The sequence below is a fragment of the Desmodus rotundus genome, chromosome 5, assembly GCF_022682495.2.
Source record: "Desmodus rotundus isolate HL8 chromosome 5, HLdesRot8A.1, whole genome shotgun sequence".
Classification (NCBI taxonomy): Eukaryota; Metazoa; Chordata; class Mammalia; order Chiroptera; family Phyllostomidae; genus Desmodus; species Desmodus rotundus.
The window spans coordinates 9,499,602-9,521,492 of record NC_071391.1 but is presented as its reverse complement, the minus strand read 5'-3'; the positions used below and the strand labels follow the sequence as shown (position 1 = coordinate 9,521,492).

At 42.0% G+C, this 21,891-nt stretch overlaps 1 protein-coding gene across 4 annotated transcripts in view; it reads right to left on the bottom strand.

Annotated features, from left to right (window-relative positions):
- Positions 1-5,483: 5,483 nt before the first annotated feature.
- LPXN (leupaxin) overlaps positions 5,484-21,891 on the bottom strand; it is a 36,341-nt gene continuing 19,933 nt past the window's right edge. For all 4 annotated transcript variants that reach the window (XM_045194393.3, XM_045194392.3, XM_024559139.4 and 1 more), the window contains 6 exons: positions 19,930-20,029; positions 16,614-16,781; positions 15,550-15,723; positions 15,349-15,430; positions 7,535-7,683; positions 5,484-7,205 (listed from right to left, as the gene is read on the bottom strand). In XM_045194393.3, coding sequence (XP_045050328.2) covers positions 6,936-7,205; positions 7,535-7,683; positions 15,349-15,430; positions 15,550-15,723; positions 16,614-16,781; positions 19,930-20,029 — 943 coding nt within the window. In that variant the 3' untranslated portion in view covers positions 5,484-6,935. The remainder of the gene's footprint in view (positions 7,206-7,534; positions 7,684-15,348; positions 15,431-15,549; positions 15,724-16,613; positions 16,782-19,929; positions 20,030-21,891) is intronic.

The window sequence follows — 21,891 nt, the reverse complement described above, 5'->3', positions numbered from 1 at the left end:
TACCCAAAACGACATAGGCTACAGCAGTGGACCACTGTCCCACCCTAGGACCCTCACTTTTCCTTTAGAAATTCACCTTGTGGGCCACATTTCTGAGATGTGCTATATACATTGTTAATACAGAACCTTTAAAATAAAAAAGTGTCCCAGGCAAAGACTAGGCAAACTTTGGTCTGGTTCTAAAGTGATCACTAAAATTGAGTGATCTGGCCTATTCATGTAATGGATCATTTTTTTTCATAGATAAAATGGAAATAATAATCCTTGCCCACTGCCTTCCTCAATCCTCTCCATTATTAATTATGACACTAGATGAAATACATTAAAGTCCACAGAGCTGGGACAATTGTAAAGATTTGCAAATAGATGGCTTACCACACTTTCCAACTATTGGGATTATTAGTGATCCGAAGAGCTTCCCAATGGAGATGTTCTCACACGCTGACCCCTTCAGAACTGTCCCCAGCAGGTGCTATAAGTTCCCTGCCCACATCTATTGGCACTCACTGCTAGGAGCACACTGATGCCTTCGGGCCCTTGTGACCTACAGTAAGTGCTTTCTTTGGCCACAGAAGCATGTCCAGCCTGCACAGGGCAGCCCAGAGGAGGCAGAGGTAGGAGGTAGTTGACATTCCCTATGTGCTTCAGTAACTTCCAGAGGTCCTCAAGAATATCGAGCACCAACTTCCCGCAGAGATAACCTGTTCGTGAATACGTGCGGAGTTGGCCTGCTTCCCTTTGCCATCTCATTCAGCCACCTGTGCATCCAGAGTTCCCATCATAAGTAGACTATTGCACACAAATCTTCATCTCAGGACCTGCTTCAAGAAAAATCCAAACTCGGAGACACTCTAGGATAAGTGATAGCTTCCCCAAGCGGTTAGTAAAACAGAAGTAACTGAGTGACAGACCCCCCACCCACCATGGCCTCCTTCTCCTTAAGGGGGTGTGTTATATGTTGCCCTTCTCGTTTCCCACTTATCCTCCTCAGCCAGAAGCTCTGGACATTTCACCTTGCCCAATGCACACGTTCTTTTATGTAGCTTATAACATTCTCCCCTCTTATTTTCCTCTTTCAAAACTTTCACATTACCCTGGAAAACTTGCTTTCCCTCTAAGCTTCTCACTCTATTTTTAAGCCGCCAATATTTAATTCATGTCTGAAAATGCAAAAGCACCTGCAGTGAGAAAGTCTGATTTTCCAAGCGTCACCTGACATCATGAAAATCATCACCTTAAACCTGACACTGAAAAGTGTCCCTACGATCTCCTCTCAGAATCACTGTAAATGTCTTCTTTCTCTTCTTTGACCTCCTGTACACCCAATTTTCAAAGACCAACTTTAAGGATAAACATAAATCAGATTATCTTGTGGTTTTAAAATTTTTTTCTTTTTCTTTTGTTGGCAGGTAAGACATGAAGATAGCGTTAAAACTATTTTTTACTACAAATGTTCAGCATTGCAGTAACATTAAAGATTTAATAGTTTTCTATGGATGAGCACTAGACAAAGCAGCTTTTATAACAGAATTTACAACGCGTTTTTGCATCTTAGAGGGTGACAGCATCTCCCCCCTTAGCAATATTAATAGACATTATTCAACTTTACTAACAAATTGGACAGGAACAAGAAGTTTTTATTCTAAATATGTCAGCTGTCCACAGGATACCTCAAACTTAAAATACAAAGTGTTTCATTGTGCTCTAATGTAAAAAGCACTGGGAAGTGATCAGATACTGTTTTTGTCTACGGCCATACCACCCTGAACACGCCCAATCTCACCTGTCTCAGAAGCTAAGAAGGGTCGGGCCTGGTTAGTACTTGGATGACAAGTGCTATTTTTATCTATTTGTTTTTCACAGTGACATGCAATGCACATTCAGTGCCACTATTTAGTTTATGTGTTCATTTATTTCTTCCTTCTTTTGCAATACTCTAAGTTGGTAAGAGAGAGAATATATCTGTTGTGTTTATTCAAGTAACTGGTGACTGACTTCAAATTGAAATCAGTTTAGTGAAAAGGAGAATTTATTTATGCAGGAAAGTTCCCAGTCTGGGGGTAAGATGCTAATGTGGCAGGACTGAGCAGCTCAAAATAAAGAAGACATTGCCTCATCGTTACTCAACTATACTTTCCTCTGTGTTGGCTTCTTTCTCAAGCAGTCTCCCCTAAATGATGATAAAGATATTTCTCAGCAGCAATGGGTTTTTATTAGTCCACAGATAGAAGCCCAACAGATGAGAATACCTCTTTCCCAATCATTCAGCAGAGGTACAGGGGAGTAATCTGAACGGCTTTGCTAGAGTCACAAGTCTACCCCTGATCTAATCACCTTGCTCCAGAAGAACAAAATATGCTCACTGCTCAGGCCTGTCACTCACGTCCATTCAGGAGCAGATGGTAAAGTCAGTGCACCATCAATAGCCACATGGAGCAGATGAGGGAGAGGTGTGGTTCCTTGTGGAGAAGCTAGACTGATATGCCGTGATGACTCCCATAAGCGAGGTAGTCATTCAATATGACTGACATAAGCGAGGATGTGAAATAGGGTGGGGGTGTACTTCTCAGAGTTATTTTTTTCAAAGCCCAAAGGCAGTGAGGTCCAAAATCAAATTGTGTCACCTCCTTTGAGTTAAAGTTTAAGGGAAGTAAAATCCTCTGATTTCTTGGTGTGTTCCTTCTCAGCTGTAGAAATTGTTCCATCAGCACCTAAGATCTGAGGTATCTCTCACAGGAACTGGGGGAGTTATCCCAGGCTAAAACGTTATTCTTAGTTTTTTGTTGAGATTTGGTGATACACAAACTTGAAGGGAAGACGGATTATTCTCACCAAGCTGCCAGGAAGTCTATGCAATTGTCCAGACTATGAACCTAAACACAATTAGGAGCCATCTTCCCACAGGAAATTAATTTAGGCACCATGCGTTTGATTAATTTAGGTACAACCAGGAGGTGGAACCTCCTACATAAATAGTCTCTTTTCTTACAGAATAGATTTGAGGCAATTGCTGCTTCCTGGCAAAGTTACACATTTGCAATAAGTGCAACGGCAAGCACCAGCTCTCACCCGAGATCACTTTCTTTCTCACCCAGTGGCCCCAAATAGATTTCCAGTTCTCCTTTGAGTTCTGTGTTCTCAGCACTTACATGCTGCCCTGATGGTGAGTTTTACCTAGTAACAGAGCTTCCACAGTACTGTGGGAGCAGACAGTCGCTTTTCCAGTCCCATATTTCAGTGGCGGCCACCACTACCCTTATTAAAGATCCGCTGATGCCTAAGACATTTGCCCCTAACAGAAGGTGTTATTCCTTCTCACTTCACTTATTTTGGCTGGAAGAGCTCACTTTTCAGATTCCCAGACTGAAGTTGCTTTCTTTTATTTTAATGATTTTATGTATTTATTTTTAGAGAGGGGAAGGAAGGGAGAAAGAGAGGGAGAGAAACATCAATGTTTGGTTGCCTCTCATACACCCCCTACTGGGGACCTGGCCCGAAACCTAGGCATGTGCCCTGACTGGGAATTGAACCAGTAACTCTTTGACTAGCAGGCCGGCACTCAATCCACTGAGCCACAACAGCCAGGGCTGAAGCTGCTTTTGATGCTTCTTACTGCTGTGCCCTGGGGCCTAAGGAAGACCAGTACCCCTGCCTCCTATTATTTTTTAAGTATATTTTATTGATTATATTACTGCAGTTTTCCCAACTTTTCCCTTTTATCCCCCCTCTTCCCGTCACCCCCCAACTCTCCAGCATCTCCCCCTCTTAGTTCAGAGAAGTCAAAGAACTTATATGTGCCTCCTATTCTTTAAACACCATTATTCCTGGCTCTCCTCTACTTTTGAACTCTGTAGAGTTCTTAGGCATGTTTCCTCAGGGCACTGGGAATATCTATTTTCTTACCTTATGTATTACCTTGAAACTCAGAAGACACTGTAATATTTCTGTTTTTTAACACAGAGTCATATAATCTCAAGATTCATTACCCCCTTTTCAGTAATACCCAGATTTTTTAAGTATTCACATCTCCTCCACCTAGTCTTTGTGTTTTGGGGAATGTAGTCCTGCCCCTAACTCTGGAAATGGTCCAGTTTGGCTTCAGCCAAGCTGCGCAGTCCATTCCCCCCCCCAAAAGTCACTAGTGGGTTTGTGGCCCAAGCTAGCCCAGTTCAGAGAATCTCAGGACTTCTCTAGCTGAGCTAGAGGAAAGTACTCTTGCTCCCTCTGCTGGTCACGAGAAAGGGAGCACGTAGCTGGCAGCCATCCTACAACAGGAAGGGAAGTATATGCTGGAACTTGTATGGAAAGTAAACATTATCTTTACCAAAATATCACTTTGGGGGATTATCTACTTATTCCAAATAATAAATGGCCAGCCCTGGCTGGTGTGGCTCAGTGAACTGAGTGCCAGCCTGCAAAGCAAGGGGCTGCTGGTTTGATTCCCAGTTAGGGCACATGCCTGGGTTGCTGACTCTGTCCCCAGCAGGGAGTGTGCGAGAGGCAATCACACATTGATGCTTCTCTCCCTCTCTTCCCCCCTCCCTTCCCCTCTCTAAAAATAAATAAGTAAAATCTTTAAAAAAATTAAAAATAATAATAAAATAAAAATAATTGGCCAACTAATTGAGAAATTCCTCTTTGAGAATAGAGTTTCCAGTCTACAGCATATTCTTTGATTTATATCCCTCTGTCTCTCTATCTACCTACCTGTCTACATCATGGGTGGAAAAGCCCTGGTCTTTGAGGGTAGATTTTATTTTTGTAAAATCTAGGAGTCACTCAGAATCAAGAATAAACAGGTGATGGTTTGAGCAATAGGATTTATGTGGTTTTTTTTCAAAAGAACTTTTTACTTACAAGTTCTTTTTACTTCCTTGTGGCTAAAACACTAGTCCTGAAGGCATCATCTCCTTTTGAACAAGTGCAACCCCTTCTATTTCTTGTGAGACGAAAAAGTCTTCACTTATTAATTGTACTTGAATGAACTCTGGTGTTTCTCTGGCATTTTAAAATATTTAGATCCACTGAAATCTCAAAATAGCTAATTCTTAACAAAAAGTTTTCACACTTGAACATCCTTTCTCAAAGACTAAAACCCCAGGTTTAGTTTGTCAAGTTGCCAAGGCAACCAGGAAACTGCCCTATTAACACCTGCATATGACATCACAGTGTCAAATGCAGTAAGAGGATGTTTAGAAGTTGAACGTAAATGTTGCTTAGTCTGGTACCCTCAGCCAACCAGAAAGGACATGAGGCCAGATGGTTCCCTGTGCGTGTGGCCTCCCACACAGCTTGGATACATTTGAAGCTCCTATTTCATAGAATGAACTGTTATCACTTCCTTTTAACTTGTACACCCCTTATCATGCATTCCAACAAATGTGTGCATGTGGAAAATATATATGAAGAGGCACTGGGCCGCAGAAGCCAGACAGATATAACAAAGCTTGATAAGAATCATTTAATCAATCAGCTGTCCAAGAAGTTCTGTGCCCATTCCAATCTAGACACCAAATCAGTTCTATTTTTAAGACATGCCTTTAGTTAAGGAGTTTTCCTCGGTCACTTAATTCACTTTTTAACAGATAATCATACACTCTCTTTAAGACCATGGTAAGAATGATACAGTACACACCTTGTCAATACCTCTTTTGAGGAAGCACGACTCCTTCTGGAGCTTTCCTGAGGTAGGATGTGAGCAGGTCAGATTCTTTCCTGACCTGACTAGCTTTTCTACAACTTCACTTAAAATATTTTGCAGAGGAACAAATAATTAAGTGGAGATTTTTATCGGCTGCTTGGATTTCCCAATCCAGACCAGAAAATAGTCGAGTGGTGTTTTTATAGCCTCTTTTTTTGGTGACATTCTAAGGACAGCCACCTTGTTTGTCTTCGTGAGACGACAGTGAGGCTGAGGAGGATGCTTTTTCACTTGCAAACAACAGCTTTATTGGTACACGATTGGTAAACAGGAAATCCGGACATATTCAGTAGGTGCCGTTTTATGAGTTTGGAGATAAGCATACGTGTGCAGATACAGATTTGCAGGTTCCTAGTGGAGATCCAGTCTTCCTCCTTCAGTTACAAAGTGAGGAAAAGTATTTTAAGAAGCTTTGCCATCTTTGCAGATGATTCGTTTATGGAAGTGCAAAAAAGATAAAGTAAAATAAATGTTGTTACATTAACTTTAAAAAGTGAGTGAATAGGAGTCCCTCTTTTTAATTTCTTTTGGTGATAAAAAGCGCTAATTGTATGGAAGTACGTGAGAGGTATGATACACATTTAACCACACACAGTGCCTAGCACACTAATGGGAGAAGCAGAAGGTTTATCTACCAAACTACATGACACCAAGTCATTAAACCAGAAGCCACTTTAATTAGCAATTGTGTCAGCACTCAAAGTTGTCCAGTTAAAATCTACTTCCTCTTGAAAAAGAGAAATACCCCCAAGGGAGATGCAAGGAGCTTAAGAATGGTACCCCAATTCCTCACAGCAGGATAAAGTCTGCAGCCGTGACTGCGGGAAACTGAGTCACAGGGAAATACTGGAAGCTTGAAAAAGCCAAAGGAGAGAAGATGTGAGCCGGGACATCAGAGGGGTGAAATGTGAGAAATGTGAGAAAAATGGAGAAATGTGAGAAAACCAGTTGTGAAATGAACATGTGCATGTGGGAAAGATATGTACATAGGTGCTAGACAGCAGGACCCAGATCTAAATCCAAGTACCCAATTTAAAAAGAAAGCTAAGACTAGAAATCTGCAACTTAAGGCCACACGTCTAGTCATGTGACATCTAGACATCCCCTTCTTTGTTCGTCACCTTTACTTTCTCTATATGCTCACTGAGCAGAAGGTCAGTAAGAACCAATGTACTCTTTCCTCTCTTGGTTTAAATTTTATAGCTGATCTGAAGGGTCTGTGGGTCGGCTGAGATTACAGTGAGAAGAGCTTTTCGAAGCAGGGTTTGCAATAGATCTTGTCGTTCTGTTCCCTGAAGATTCCCTGCGACAACTGCGTCAGGCAGAAAGCACACACGAAGTGCTCGGGGTGGAACTTGTGACCCATGGCACTGATGCAGCGGCCGGTGATGGGCTGCCCACACCCGTAGCAGAGCGTTCCTCGGCGGTGATGGTAATGGAGCTCACAGAAGGGTCGTCCATCCAGCTCAAAGAAGGAGCCGGTAGAGAAACTGCTGAAGCAGTCCTGGGGGTGGAGAGGGGAGAAAGGAAAGGAATGCGGAAGTCAAGAAGAAAAAAACCTCAGCAAAGTGAAACTTTCAGCCTAGAGATTCCTGCCAGTTACCTGCCAGTAGTGGGAATTCATGCGGGTCCTTGACAAACAGAGGGGAGAATATGGCCCACTTGCAACGCAGACAAGCAAATGCCCACAACAAATGCTAGATTTCGTGTCTCCTTTTGGAAGCCCACACCGGTGCATCATCCCAAGCTGTGAACCCTCTGAGCAGCTCCGCCTCTTGGGGGGGAGAACCCCTGACTTTCCTTAAATCCAAAAAAATAACTGAGTGTACAGACCCCACAAACAAAGCACTCTGGATGCCAGACGCTGTCCATGGCTGACAGGTAGTTCTCCAACACTGGGCGGTTGCAGCCACCGCACTTGGGTGAGAACATAGCTAAGAAATCCTTTCGGCAGTATGGCTTCTTGTCCTTCTCGTGAAAGCCTGGAGGGAGAAAATCAAGGGTTCACTCTTGCACATAGAGACCTTAAGCCAAGTCGGAGGTTGAGAAGAGGCCACTGATTTTGAACTCTTCCAGACTCAGGGTCCTCATATTAAAATGGGGTAAGAATAAATACCTACCTCAAAGGGTTGTTATAAGAAATACATGGATAATGCAGGTAAAGTGTTTTAGCATCGTGCCTGGTTCACAGTGAGCACCTGACAGTGTTAAGGATTATTCCTCCTCGTTGCCTTAGTGCTAACTATTCCGTTGGCCTTGATATGGCTAGCTTCATGTTGTCATTCGTTAATCAGCCAAAAAAAAAAAAAACTTATTGGAGAGGCATCTCTCCAGCCTGTATCTCTCACGTCATCTTTTTCATTGATTTTATAGCATTTGCCATCATCTGAAATCACAACATTATCTGAAATGTCGATATCTGAAATAGGGAAGACAGTCCCAATGAGGGCCTGTCTTCCTTCACTGGGACATGAGCTCAGAGAGAAACTAGATTTTGTTGGTCTTGTCACATTGTATTTCCAGTATCTAAAATAGCAACTGGAAAAAAAAATTGCCTACTATTTTAAAATAAAGTCCTATGAAATAATAATTTCCAAATGGGTGCCAGATCTAAATGTAATAATTCAAATCATACAAATACTTGAATTAAAAATGGATGGGTTTTTCTTTAATCTGGGAATGAAATGAGAACTGTCATAAATGGCTCAAATTTCAAAAGGAAGTTAAAGATTAATAAATTTAGCTACATTAAAAATATTAATGACCTACCTATGACCAAAAAACACCTTAAGCAAAGCCAAGAAAAGGACAAACTGAGGAAAATATTTGCTAATTATACCTCAGAGAAATATAGTGCATATAAAGGTCCCTAAATAAATATATGGTTTCAGTTATTGTTTTATAAAATATATCCTTAAAAATTGAATCAAGTTGAAACGCATTAACTACATATCAATTTGGTGATAAGACCAAAGAAAGGCAATGATTCATTCTAGTGCCTTTAACACACAGTATTTTGACTGTACAATCCTACTGGATGTATTCTAAAGACAAAAAGAACTACAAAGAAATCTTAATGCATCCTGACCTTGGCCTCTCTGTGGGACCTGATTGTATTGGCTGAGCCCAAATATCATAAGTGAACAGCTTTGTAAATACGAAAGCTCCACCTGTGCCCACTAGTGCTCGATGGATCAGAAAGCAGCTCACCAAGAGCATTATTTCTAGAAATCTACTTTGATAGTAGCAGGCAGATTTTTTTTTTTAAAGGTGGTTGGGAGATGGGGGAGGCAATGGCAGCAGCCAGGGATTGGGACCCAAATCAGGTATCTGTGGTCTTTCCATGATCCCGCATCACTATTTGATATGCCTTGCTTTGTGCAACTATGCTGTCTTGGAAAAGCAGATAGTTTAACAGACTTCTGAGGCCCATAAATCTAACAGTCTAAACTAATCATTTTATAAGCTGTCCTGTGTCTTCTCCCTGAGACATAGACAAGCTTACTTTACTTTTTTTTTACTTCATCAAAGAATGTCTAGAGTTTGATTGGTACAACAGACTGTGGGAAGGCCTAGTATTTAAGAAAAACAACCCAAAATGCACAACTCTCTTTCTTACTTTTGCGTGGTCCAATATTTCTTAAATGTTCGTGGGCATCCACCACCTGGAGAGTTTATCAAAATGCAGATTGCTGGCCGGGCCCCGCCCCCAGAGTTTCTGATTCAGTAGGTCTGGGATGGGGCCTGAGCATTTGCATTTCTGACAAGTCCTCAGGTGATGCAAATGACCTAAAAATGAGCTTGCCCATAAGTCTGAGTTATTTGAGAAAACTACAAGACATGTGAACTGGCCTAGGGATGACCCTATCTAGGCACTTTGTGGGGTAGCTGGTCATAAGAATGGCATAGCAGGGAAATAACAGCCTCTGTTTGAACTCAGGTGAGTCTCAGGAGAGGAATCAAAAGCAATCAAACCAAACTTGCTGTGATACCCCTGCATTTGGTATCCAATAAATTGAGAAAGTTTCAGCACTTACTTTCCTGGAGGCTCTCTCTGGGGCCAATTACCTCTGGAGGAAGGATGAGAAACACTAACAATTAAAAGTGCCACTGAGAGAGAGAGGGGAGGAGGTTCTTAGCCAGGGGGGAAATTAGGGAGCACCTGCCTGGCCTGGATAATGAACAATTAAAAAGAAAGGCAGGCAATGAGAACCTGGTCCCAAAGGGAGGATGTTAAGGCCTAACGTGCTTAGAAACTTGAGCCTTAAAGTGGAATTCCCTGAACTGAAACAAAAATGAAGATGAACTCAATTTCCCAGGAGGCTCAATGGTTTAGCTGTCATTATAGAAGCTCTGTGTGTGACTATGTGACTTGGGGTAAGGCAGGATGCCGCTTAATTAATGGACTAACTGTATGGCAGGAGACACATTTACAGAAAGCGAAGGAAAAAGACAAAAATATTACCCAAGAGGAGCTTCTGATTAGTAAATGGCCTTTTCTATCAGTTGTCTAACTCAATAATATATCTTAGGTGTGGCTTCATATTTATGTGAAGTTATGAATGACCCAATTTGCCTCGTCTGTTCAGAAGAGGCCCAAGACAAGAGCAGTGGTACTTCCTGGTCACCCTATGTATAGGACATTTTTCTTTTGTATGTAACTTGTATGTCTTCTTGACATGTGTCTGTATTCGGTTGCTCTGTTCCTAGGCAACTTCTGCGTCATAATTGTACCTGGGCAGTGTTCATTTGCTAACTGCTCTACTCAACTAACCCTCAGACTTCCATGGCTACCAGTACAGTACAAATTCACCACAACACGTTTCAATATACTCTAGATTAAATCTAAATGAAAAAAAATACCGCTTAACAAAAGTGCAGTCTAGAAAGCAAAGACCTAATGATTTGTGAAAAGCATTAAACAAGCTTCAGTGAACACGCAAATTACTGAGAAGCACTTTGCTGGTGGATGAAATCAGTGCTATTCCATCCAGGTCTATCTTCAAATAAAGCGTATCATGTTGGTGCCAAGAAAGTAAAAAGATCCAATGATAGAAGAGGAATTGAGTCTCTATCAAGGGGTGGTTATGATGTTGTAGAAAAAAAAATACATGAACCTTGTAAAAATAAGACCTTACATTAAATTCCAACTCTTTGACTTTCCCATTGAATGACTTTAAACAGATCACTTTTCCTCCTTGAGGTTCAGTGCTTTCATGCGTAACTAGGTAAAATGGGGAATAAAATCGGTCTCACACAGTTGCGGTACAGATGAAATGAATGGCAGTTAGGAATATACATAATCACAGGCCCGGCGTTAGGAGAGTCCATGCTGGTGAGAGTAGGACACATGGGGCTACCTTCACTTCCTCTTGAAACATCATTGACGTGACGGTTCAAGAGTCACCTGAACTAGGAAGACCCATACGCAAAAAGAGAAAAAGAAAAGAGATGCCACAGATGAGATATTAATAAAAATTTTCAAAAATTTAAAGTAGGTATAAGTGTGATAACTAGCTTGGCAAAGATAAGAACATTGAAACCTACGTCTCCAGAGAGAGGAGGTGACAATAAAACGCAAGCCATCTGGAGCTCCATCACATCAGAGGGGCTCGAGAACTGAAGGCATAAAATAGCTTGACAGGCTGCAAACAGGATTGTTTGCAAGTTTCAGGAGCTGTTAGAAGATCAGATTCCCCACCCTACCAAAGAGGCAGTGATCAATTCTGGAACTATCAAGCCAGAGTCTCAGTGATCAGGGAGGGGACACTGGGCACTGTAAGATGAGAAGTCAAGCTTGCTACTGGAAAATGGGAATTAGATAAAAGACATTCTGAATGGCGAAACCCCAGCTTCCAATTGCCTTTAAAGATTCTTTAATAATGCTGGCAGAAAGAATATCTCTTGGGTAGAACTGATTCAAGATTAATGACCTAAAATATTAATATTTAGGAGTCTTCCAGAAAAATGGCCAGAGCAGCCCACATAAGTACCACACAGTTGAGTCTACCAGTTCGCACGTTCTCCCTATATTCCAATTAGCATTTAGTGTCTCATTCTTAAGTAGGAAGTGGGCAAGCAAAGACCAGAAGCATTTCGCAAAGAACAGTATAACAAGATGTAAGGCACTGAGATGTCATAGATATCAAATTCCAAATTAAACTGCAAGACATCCCTCAACGTAGATAGCCATGGACTATGGTCACAGTTATGGAACTCCTCAGTCATACAGAGGACACAAAACAGGTAAAGAGAAAGAGAAATTGAGAGAGGGATTTCTTTGGAGAAAACTGTGCTATGGGTGATCCCCCCCCCACCTCCCACCCCCCCACAAGAGGGAGGAGGTATGGCTCTTGCTAATCTCAAGTCAAGAGAGGGACTTCAACAGGGCCACTCAGAGAGCTGGGTATATGTCCCCTGCCATTAGTGGGATACCACTGATGGTATTTGGCTCATTCCTGGAAAAGGTCCGTAGGTGAGAGAGTCTGGTTGAAGGGGTCTATGATGGTCGAAGAGGGAGTCAATCCCACTGACTGCAAGAGAAAGGTACAGGTTTCCTGTGATCTGTATATGCAAATGTGAGTTGAAGAAATGATCTGGAACCATTATAATAATTTCTAAGAAATCACCAGGAGCAAACAATGTAAACCCTGCAATAAAGAATCAGTGTGAAATGGATCCTCAAAGAAATGTGCCAAGGGGAGAATAGCCAGCCAAGACATGTGAAGGGGAATTAAGAGTTTACAGCTCGGCCTGTACTAAGGGTCCATGGGGAATAAAAGGCAGAGTTAAACACCTGCCAGGCCCATACATACAGCACAAAGAAAATTTATAACGGTACTAGACAAATTAGAATTTTCCTGCCCTTTAGTCTCATCTCTGTTTACCCCTGTTTCATCTCTTAAGGGATCAAGATATCAAGAGCGTCAGGCTAAGCCAAATAAGTCAAATGGAAAAGAAGAACCATATGATTTCACTCATACGTGGGATATAAAACAGAAAGCAACAAAAGAACAAACAAGAAAAACAAACCATGTCTCTGCTTATATTTTGCTTGCCTGTTGGTTTTGCTGATTAGATTCCACTTATAGGTGAGTTTGGGGGAAAGAAGGGGAAGGGTCTTCAAGGAACAAGTATAAAGGACCCATAGACAAAACCAAAGCGGGGTAGGACTGAAGGTGGGAGGAGGGGGTGGGTCGGGTGGGGGAAAGCAGTGGTGAGAAAGTGGAGACAATTGTACTTGAACAACAATAAAAAAGAAAGAAAAACAAACAAAAAACCTCATAGCCACAGATAACAGTATTGTGGTCACCAGAGGGAAGGGTGGAGAGGGGGGTCGAAGATGTGGTAACTGCAGACTAGACTTTGGGTGGTGAGTACACAAGGCAATGTACAGATCATGTATCCATATTATAGAACTGTAGGCTTGAAACTTTTAAGATTTTACTAACAAATGTCACCCCAATAAATTTAATTAAAATTTTTAATAGATTAGCAATAGGGTTAAGTGTGGTAGATGCCAAAAGCAGGGAAGGGCAGACGAAAGGCAATAACCCCCTTCCTTAAGGCCAGCCTCCTGCAGCTTAAAGGCCCTCCAGGGGAGAGTCACTATCACTTTAAATAAGTTGTAAGCCTTAGCTATTGCACGGACTGAATTGCCTAAAGACTTGGTTTTATGTTTTAAATTGGTTTTCTATTTAGAACTGTTTATTAAGAGTAATCAGATGGGGAAAGTCAAAGACCATGTGATATCACTCATATGTGGGATATAAAACAGAAAGCAACAAAAGAACAACAAGAAAAACAAACCAAAAATCTCATAGACACAGGTAACAGCACTGTGGTCACCAGAGGGAAGTGGTGGAGGGAGGGTGAAGGGGTGACAGAAGGAGACTAGAATTGGGTGGTGAGCACACGCAAAGCATTATACACATAACGTGTCATAGAATCGTAGGCTCGAGACTTCTGAAATTTTATGAGCAAATGTCACCCTAATAAATTTAATAAAAAAAATTTTAAAGAAAATAAGAGAGTAATTAGAGGCAACGTGGGGCTGCCCGAGTTTTATTTAGGAGAGAGGAGAAAACATTCCCCATTGAGTTCATTCCAAAAGGACAGTAAAAGGCAAAATAAAGAAGCTTTCTGATTCTATGCATGAGTCATACTTGTTCAAAACAAACATAAAAGGAAGTCGGGAAAAAATCAAGACGATTTAGAAAACAGGAGGGAAAACACATGCAAAGAGAGAAAAACAGATCACATAGGAAGGCTTAGGAATAGGAACGAAATCTTAATAAAAACTTCTCAACAGTGGAAACTAGAAGACAGTAAAGCAAAATCTTCAGAAATATGAGGGCATACAGCTTCCACCTAGCACTGCCTGCCCAGGCAACTTAAAGTAGACAACAGAACAAATATATTTTCAGACATTCAAGGTCTTCAAAGTTTTACCTCCTATCCTGTTTTCAGGAGCTACTAGAGGATGTGCTTTGCCAAAATAAAGACAGTAACATGTATGAAAAGACTTGAGATCCAGGAAACAGAGGACCCAAAGAGGAAAATAGTAAAAGGAATTCCCAAGCTAGTGACCTAGAATAACTGTTTCTCATACGGCCTGAGGAGAAACCATTGCAGCCTGGAGCGGGAATATGGAAGTTTCGGAGACAGATGTCCACAAGGAAGAACAAATGGGACTGACTTATCACCACAAGTGCTTGACCATTTGGAGAAGGATTTCACAGTTCTGTCTGAAAAATTAATGATAAATACAATAAAAATTAAGTTAATGAAAAAAGGACCCAAATATTACCTTCAGGAAAAAATTAATTTATACAAAAAGGACACTGTGATAATAATAATAATTATTATTATGTCTCCATGTGCCAGGCACTGTTACAAACACTATACTGCTATTGTCTCTTAAAATCCCCATAAGGACCCTGTAAGGTAAGCATTATTATTAGGCCCATTTTACTGAGGAGGAAAGTGAGATACAAAAAGGTTAAACGACTTGGCCGACATCAGAGAGCTAAGAAATACCACGGCCCAGATTTGAACCAGGCAGCCTGACTCCCAAATCCGTGCTCGCTGCCATCACGGTCTGCTGCCTGGCTCAAGTGAGAGCAATATTTACATGATCATCTACATGTACACACTGAATACTGATCCGAACTGCAGTTACTACCTAATTATATAATGAGAAAACGGGGGGGAGGAAATACGTTGGGGGTAAGATGGGATAGTAATAACATTTCTAAATCTTCCTCTTCTCTGGTAGAAAGTGAATACATAATGATTCAAACTGGGGGGGGGATCAATTTATGGTAATATATCATTTAAAACCCGTAAGTAAATAACAAAAGAGAAAACTAAAAAAATTTAAGACGGAAGCGGATTTTGGGTGGAGAAAGATAGGAGCAGGGGACTATTCATTTTCAATATTACCCTTTGAGTAATGTTTGAGTTTTTAAACTATACATTCATATTTCTTGGATTCCAATAACTCAATTTAAACAAACTCCTTCAATGTTGGGAAAAGGTAGGGAAGGATGGCATCTAGTGCTAAGATGGGCACTTGGGTGGAAGTGGCAGAACCCCAGACAGCCAGGGCAGGTGGAGGAAGGCAGGTCAAGGAACCCCAGCTGTACCTTCTGCACCAAACACCTCCCCACAGTGAGAGCAGAAGAAATGCTCTGGGTGCCAGGTTTGGTCCATTGCCGTCAGCACTCTCTGGAAAAGGAACACAGGGAGAGATGGTAGAATGCTGCAGAGCTGTAAACCTTGACCCTGGTTCTACACGAGTGAGTAACAGCTACAGGAACGCAGGGGGAAGGGGGTTGTTGACTCACGTCCAGGATGGGAGCCGCACAGTAAGCACAGCGTGGAGAAAACAGGTGGTGGTAGTCCTTGGGGCAGTAGGCCAGGCCGCTGCGCTCGAAGAAGGGACTGGAGCCAATCTCCTCTTTGCAGTGACTGCAGATGAAGTGCTCTGGATGCCACGCTTGCCCTAGAGCATGGATCACCTGGAGGATGAAACACAGATTGTGTGAGAGCCCAGTAGGGCGCCCTAGGGCCTGCAGGATGCCCATCTGGGGTGGGCACTCTTCACACCGTATTCCACATAAACGACACCCCCTGGAGTTACACAACACTGAGGCCGAGACCTAGGTCTCACCTATGTGGTCTGTTCTCCATGCTCTGTGGGGAGAAAAAGGGTGCCCACTTTCCTGACTGCTGATAAAAACCTGCAAATGCTCGTCACCACTATGCTGCCCCAGGCAGTGGAAGCATGAAAATAGAGCACAGTAGTGAGAGACGACAGATAACTACAGCCTTGGCATGGAAGGGATCCTTGGACGAGGAACAGGCCAACGGACAGTTTTTATTCCTCGGGTATGAACACCTTATCTCACACCTCATGCAGAGTCAGGTCTCAAAGCCCCGTAATGATTTTGGTGGAGAATGATGCAGAACAGCAGTTATTGGCTATGATTTGGAGCTGAGTGCAGCTGAAAATTGTATGCAATCAATTTAAACTAGGAGTAAAGGAAGCACAGAAGAAATGTTAAGAACTTAAACTCAGGAGTTTGACTCTCCCGGGTTCACATCCTAGCTTAACCTCTTACTAGGCCTTGGACCTGTCAGTTAACTTCCCCTAAGCCCCCAGTTTCCTCATCTTTACAAAGGGAACAATAACGGAGTCTCCCTTAAGGACTAATGTGACCATTGAATGAAGGAGCACTTGTAAAGCACTTAGCTCAGTGCCCAGACTACAGTAAGTGGTCAGTAACTATTAACTATTATTAGACTGTCTTAGAATGTAAGGAGAAAGGGCAGTCCTTGGTGGGGCAGAGGCACACACACACAGAGACACAGATGGCTGCTGTAGGACCATCATCCTGGCACATCCCACCTTTCCAGCAATCGGTTTCTGGCAGGAAGCACAGTGGCCCTTGGGCACGGTGGCAATCCCAAGGTCCTGCAGTTCCTGCTCCAAACCCCCCAGCATTGAGTCCAGGGAGGCCTTGTCATCCTGCTTTTCTGGTAAGTGCTTCTTGCTGGCATCTGCTTTCACTGCAACCTGGTAGCAAAGAGAAAACCATGAAGTCAGCCTCATGGGCGTTTATCCATGAAAAAGAAGCCTCTTCTTCGTGACCCTGTCAGCTCACCTCTCCTGCTGACCCTTCAGTCTTTCCTGAGCCTTCCTCCAAGTTATGGAAGGGCATAACATTGTAACACCAGTACAAACGCCTTCATCTCTTTTTCATTCCAAATTCCTCTAGCTGAATGAAATCTGACTTATCTTCCTTCATTTGTAAATCTTTTTCTGACCATGGGAAATTGAGTGGATGAAGATAATAGTTTTTCTGGCTCTTGTAATGACCATAGGTACTAATCTTCTTGCTATTCATTTATTCTGCAGCATTTACTGAGTACCTAGCTTGTGCCAATACTTGCTCTAGGCTCTTGGGAGAGACGGTGTATAAGAGCAGCCAAGTGTCTGCCCTCACGAAGTTTATATTCCCTGAGTGATAGACAATAAACAATTAAACAAAATAAATATGTGATGCAAAATTTCAGATAGAAATAAGATATAAGTTATACACATCAAGATAAAAGTGACAGAGGGTGGGATGTGAGGAAGAGTTGATTAAAATGAGGGTGACTGGAGAAGGACTTCTAAGGATGCGATATCTGAGTGACGTACTTAGGGACCCAGAAATATTGGTATTGTGGGGAAAGCATTCCAGAGGGAGGAAGTAGTTTGGCCATCGGAAGAACGGTAAGAAAGGGTAGTGGGGCTAGAGAAGAGGGAGTGAGACTGAGTGGGGCAAAAGATAGTGCGATGTGAGACAAAGATCACAATGCTCACATTTTACCCTCGGGGTCAAAGGCTGGGTTTTATCCCAAGGGTGATGGAGCCATTGAGGGTTTTCAAGCATGAGAGTGAAAGAATCTGGTTTGTAAGATCCCCGTGGTAGCTGAGCAAAGAATCAAGTGTAGAGGGGAATTAAAGGCACTAGTCAGGCGGGAGTCTATGATTACGGCTCAAACCAGAAATGACTGGGACCAGTGTTAGCAGAGAAAGTGGTGAGAAGTTGTCCAATGAGACTTGCTGATGGATGGTAGTTATGGAAGCAAAATTCCAAAATAGTTATTACAAAACATTCAAAGAAAAAGCCTCATATTACAGAAAAGATCCCCAATTTATCCTTCATCAACTCAAGTCCTGATTCTGTCTCTCTCAACTCCTTTCTAACTGGGCCATTGCTACCCTCTGTCTAATATTTCCTGATCAGGAAACTACAATGGCTGTCCATTGCTTCCAGCATCAAATCAAATCTGTACACATCACACAGATGTCCAGAGTCTCCCATCCACTGCCCTCACTTTACCTCTCCAATCTCACCTTTTACCGCTCAGCAAAAAGCCTCCACTGTTTGAGGGCGGCTAGGTTCCCTGTAGTCTCCCGAATGGGATCTGGCACAATCTGACTTCAGGCCTCCACTTAGTCTATTTTTACTGCCAGGAATAACCTCACAGTATCTCGCTAATCCAAAATGCTCATTTCCCTTCAAGGAACTTTTATCATCTGACAGATTTCCTTCTTCCTCTATTATACGATGTTAGTTAATGTTGAAAAGATTAGTGTTCAAAAGGTTAATGTCTAAAAGGCCTAAAGGTCTAAAAGGCGACCAATATTAAGTATGAAAAATAACTAAGTAAAAACACAATAATATCTCTATATTCACATCTATTTCTATTTGCTTCTTTATTCCAGAATACTTCCGAATCGCTATGTAAGAAACAGGAAGTATTGACTCCCTCCGGGGACAAGACTGAATAGCTAGGAGCAGAGCTGATAAGAAAACAGTTCACTGCAAACTTTTGTACTTCTGATTTTTGTACCATGTGAATGTATGGCCTACTGAAAAGATAAACAGCCCTGGTTGGTGTAGCTCAGTGGATTGAGTGCCGGCCTGAGAACTCAAAGATCGCCAGTTCGATTCCTTGTCAGGGCACAGGTCTGGGTTGTGGGCCAGGTCCCCAGTTGGGGACATGTGAGAGGCAACCGATTGATGTTCCCCTCCTTCCCTTCCTCTCTCTAAAAATAAGTTAATTAATTTAAAAGAAGATAAACAGATATGTTAAAATGTAAACAAAGCAAGGCACATGTTAAATCGATCAGAAAACACCACGCAATTAAACCTGATGTAGATTTTTTTCCTAGTATTCCCAGATATACAGCACAATGAAGCATACACTCAGCTTTACTGTAGACATTAAAGAAAACTTGTTTCTGATGTTTATTCACTTGCCCCTCTAATACGTATGTAATATTTATTCACAGTGTGTCGGGAACTGTGCTGGGTATCGGGAGTCCAATAGTGAGCTGCACAGCTAAGGTTCTTCGCCTCGCCAATCACACGCACTTTATGCACTGCCTTGAAATCATTTCCTAGTCTCCTCATGTGTGCCTATCAAATCCCCCAACCAATCAGAATGGTTGTATTGTCTACTGTAAGAACTCTAGATGCTATTTCCCTTGATAAATTCTTAAGCCCACTTATCTGATTTCCATTCCCCGCCAGGTCACTTGAGCTCACCACTCATGCTCTGGAGGCTAGAAGAAGAAGGTGGGTTTGTCTCAGTGTGGGGCGTAGGACTCCTCGTGCTGCCTATTGGGAAAGCTACACTCAATCTCCCTTGCTCTGCCCCAGCTTGTCCACAGCCCTCCTCTGTCCTGCTCAGGCAGGTCCCCTTAACAGTCCTGCCACATTTCACCTGGCATTGGTGGCCAATGCCCTCCAGGCTCACTCCAACTAGAAGAACCACCTGTCTCATCTCTTTGCGTCCGAACCCTTCCCATTCTTCAGAGTCTATCCCACACCCATGCCCGCCTCTGATGAAATCTCCTTGACCTTCTACATTCCTGATGTTTGCTCCACATATTTTGATAAGCCACCCTGTCTTTCATTCTACAAATGTTACAGAGGCTTATGCCTCATTTTATTTACCAAGCACACTCCAAGCTCCTTGAGACCAGTCAGTGCCTGGATCATACTATCTTGTGTCCAGAGAACACATAGCACAAAGATGAACTCATCCATCAAATTATATTTAGTCTGGGAAAAGAAATGACAACTTGGAAGTGCTCCCCCAGGGGGAATGCAGAGCTGAGTTCCAAAGACATAAACCTGAAGGCTTTACCACAAGAATACGCTCACCATGGCCTGCATTTCACACAGGTGGGCCATGAGTTCGTCCAGCTGAGTGGCTGCTGCTGTTTTAGAAGGTGTTGGTGATTCTTTTGGTTCTTCGACGTCACTACAGGGAGAAAACAAAAAATCACACTAACACATCAAAACTCAAAAACTGTTAAGCTACACATAAAATACCAGAAAATGCAGTTTTAACTATTAAACACTTAGATGTCAGTAAAACTAGAGACAGAATATTTTAAAACATAGGTGCGAGACTAAAAATGTGTCTCCATGTCTCCCTCTGTTCATCTCTAAAACTATTGTTCTTGGGTGCATGAAGACAAGCACTGGGCATGGACCTGGCGGGCCATTCACCCGCTACAGCCAGGTGCCACGCAGGCTCGGGGAAGCGCTTTAAGACTGTGACCCAAATGTGTGTGTGTGTGTGCGTGTGTGTGTTTATTTTAGTATCATTCTTTTTAAATTTTTAAGTATTAGATGTTGTCTCAGTTATTGTCAGGTGAGAGACAAAGAATAAATGAGAATATAGACCAGGCATCCATCCATCCATAAATTGAGGTCCATGGACCACATTTGGCCATGTCCATTCATACTGTATGAAGCTGTTTTCCTACAGAGTTGGACAGCTGAGATCGAAACATTTTATGGGCCACAAGGCTAACATAGTTACTTTTGCCCTCTACAGGAAAAGTGTGCTGACCCATGATAGCATTTAGATAATGTACATGATGTTGATTTTAGATCTATATAATTATGAATCAATTATTAATAAATAAAATTTGGGACCCAAGACACAGAGTACAGATTCTATTCAAATACTTGCACAATTGTGTGCATGTGTGAGAGAGAGAGAGAGAGAGAGAAGAGGAGAGAAGAGGAGAGAAGAAGAGAAGAGAAAGAAACATAAGTAAAAACAGTGGAAGTGTGTTTAAAAATACCCTGGCTAGGTAGTGTTTATACTAGACATACGAGTATGGTTCAGCATTATCAAATAGATTAATATAACGCATTACAGTAATGCATAAGAGAAACACTTTATAAACACATTGATAGGTGCTGAAAAGCAGTTGAAAAACAAGTTCAACCACCATTCCTGTTATTGAAGATAGATGTTTTTCCCTACCCTTATGTACATCCTTATCTGTCCTTTGCAACCATAATAGCTAACATTTACTGTTTACACTAAACCAGGCCCTCTGTAAAGGGTTTTTACACGTGGCTTCTTTAAATCCTTATAACAACCTTAAGAGTGAGGTACTGTCACTCCCAGGAAAAAAGCTGGGGGGCTTAGGGAAGGTAAAAGTTTGCTCTACGGAAATAACTGAGTTTGAGCCTGCAGACTGCAAAGTATATGTTCTTCCTCACCATGGTAAACAATCTTGCAAATGATGTTTAAAGGCTACGTAGTTTTCAAACGCACAAGGTGCCATGATTTATTAAACCAGCCATTTATTGTTAGGCACCCAGACTATGTCTGATTTTTGCTGTGATCAATACTGCGAAATAAATATTTGCACCCATGTTTGGTTATTTCCATAGAGTAAATTTTGAGAAGTGGAAAAACCAGATCATGCAGGCAACTGATTCAAGTAATGTTTGTAACCAACATTAATCAAGGGAGTTCAGCTAACCGCCCACTAGCGGTTAGCTGAACTCCCTCTCTCTCTCTCTCATACACACACATGCAATACTCTTAAGTCTTTCACTGAATATACTTTCTACAATGAAAATATTGATTTACTACTTTACTTATTTTTATGTATTTACCAACCAGGAAAAGTGCAGAAGGAAAATGTATCTTTTTCTCTTAAGAAGAACAAGGCCTTTCCTTGGGTGCATTTTGCACTACTGACTTACGTATGTTTGAGTAGTTAACGACAAGGAAAATGCAGGAGGAAGGTGGGTCTTCTCCTCTCTAAGATGAAAGACCTTGTCTTTTAGATACAACATGGTCTCCGCCCAGAC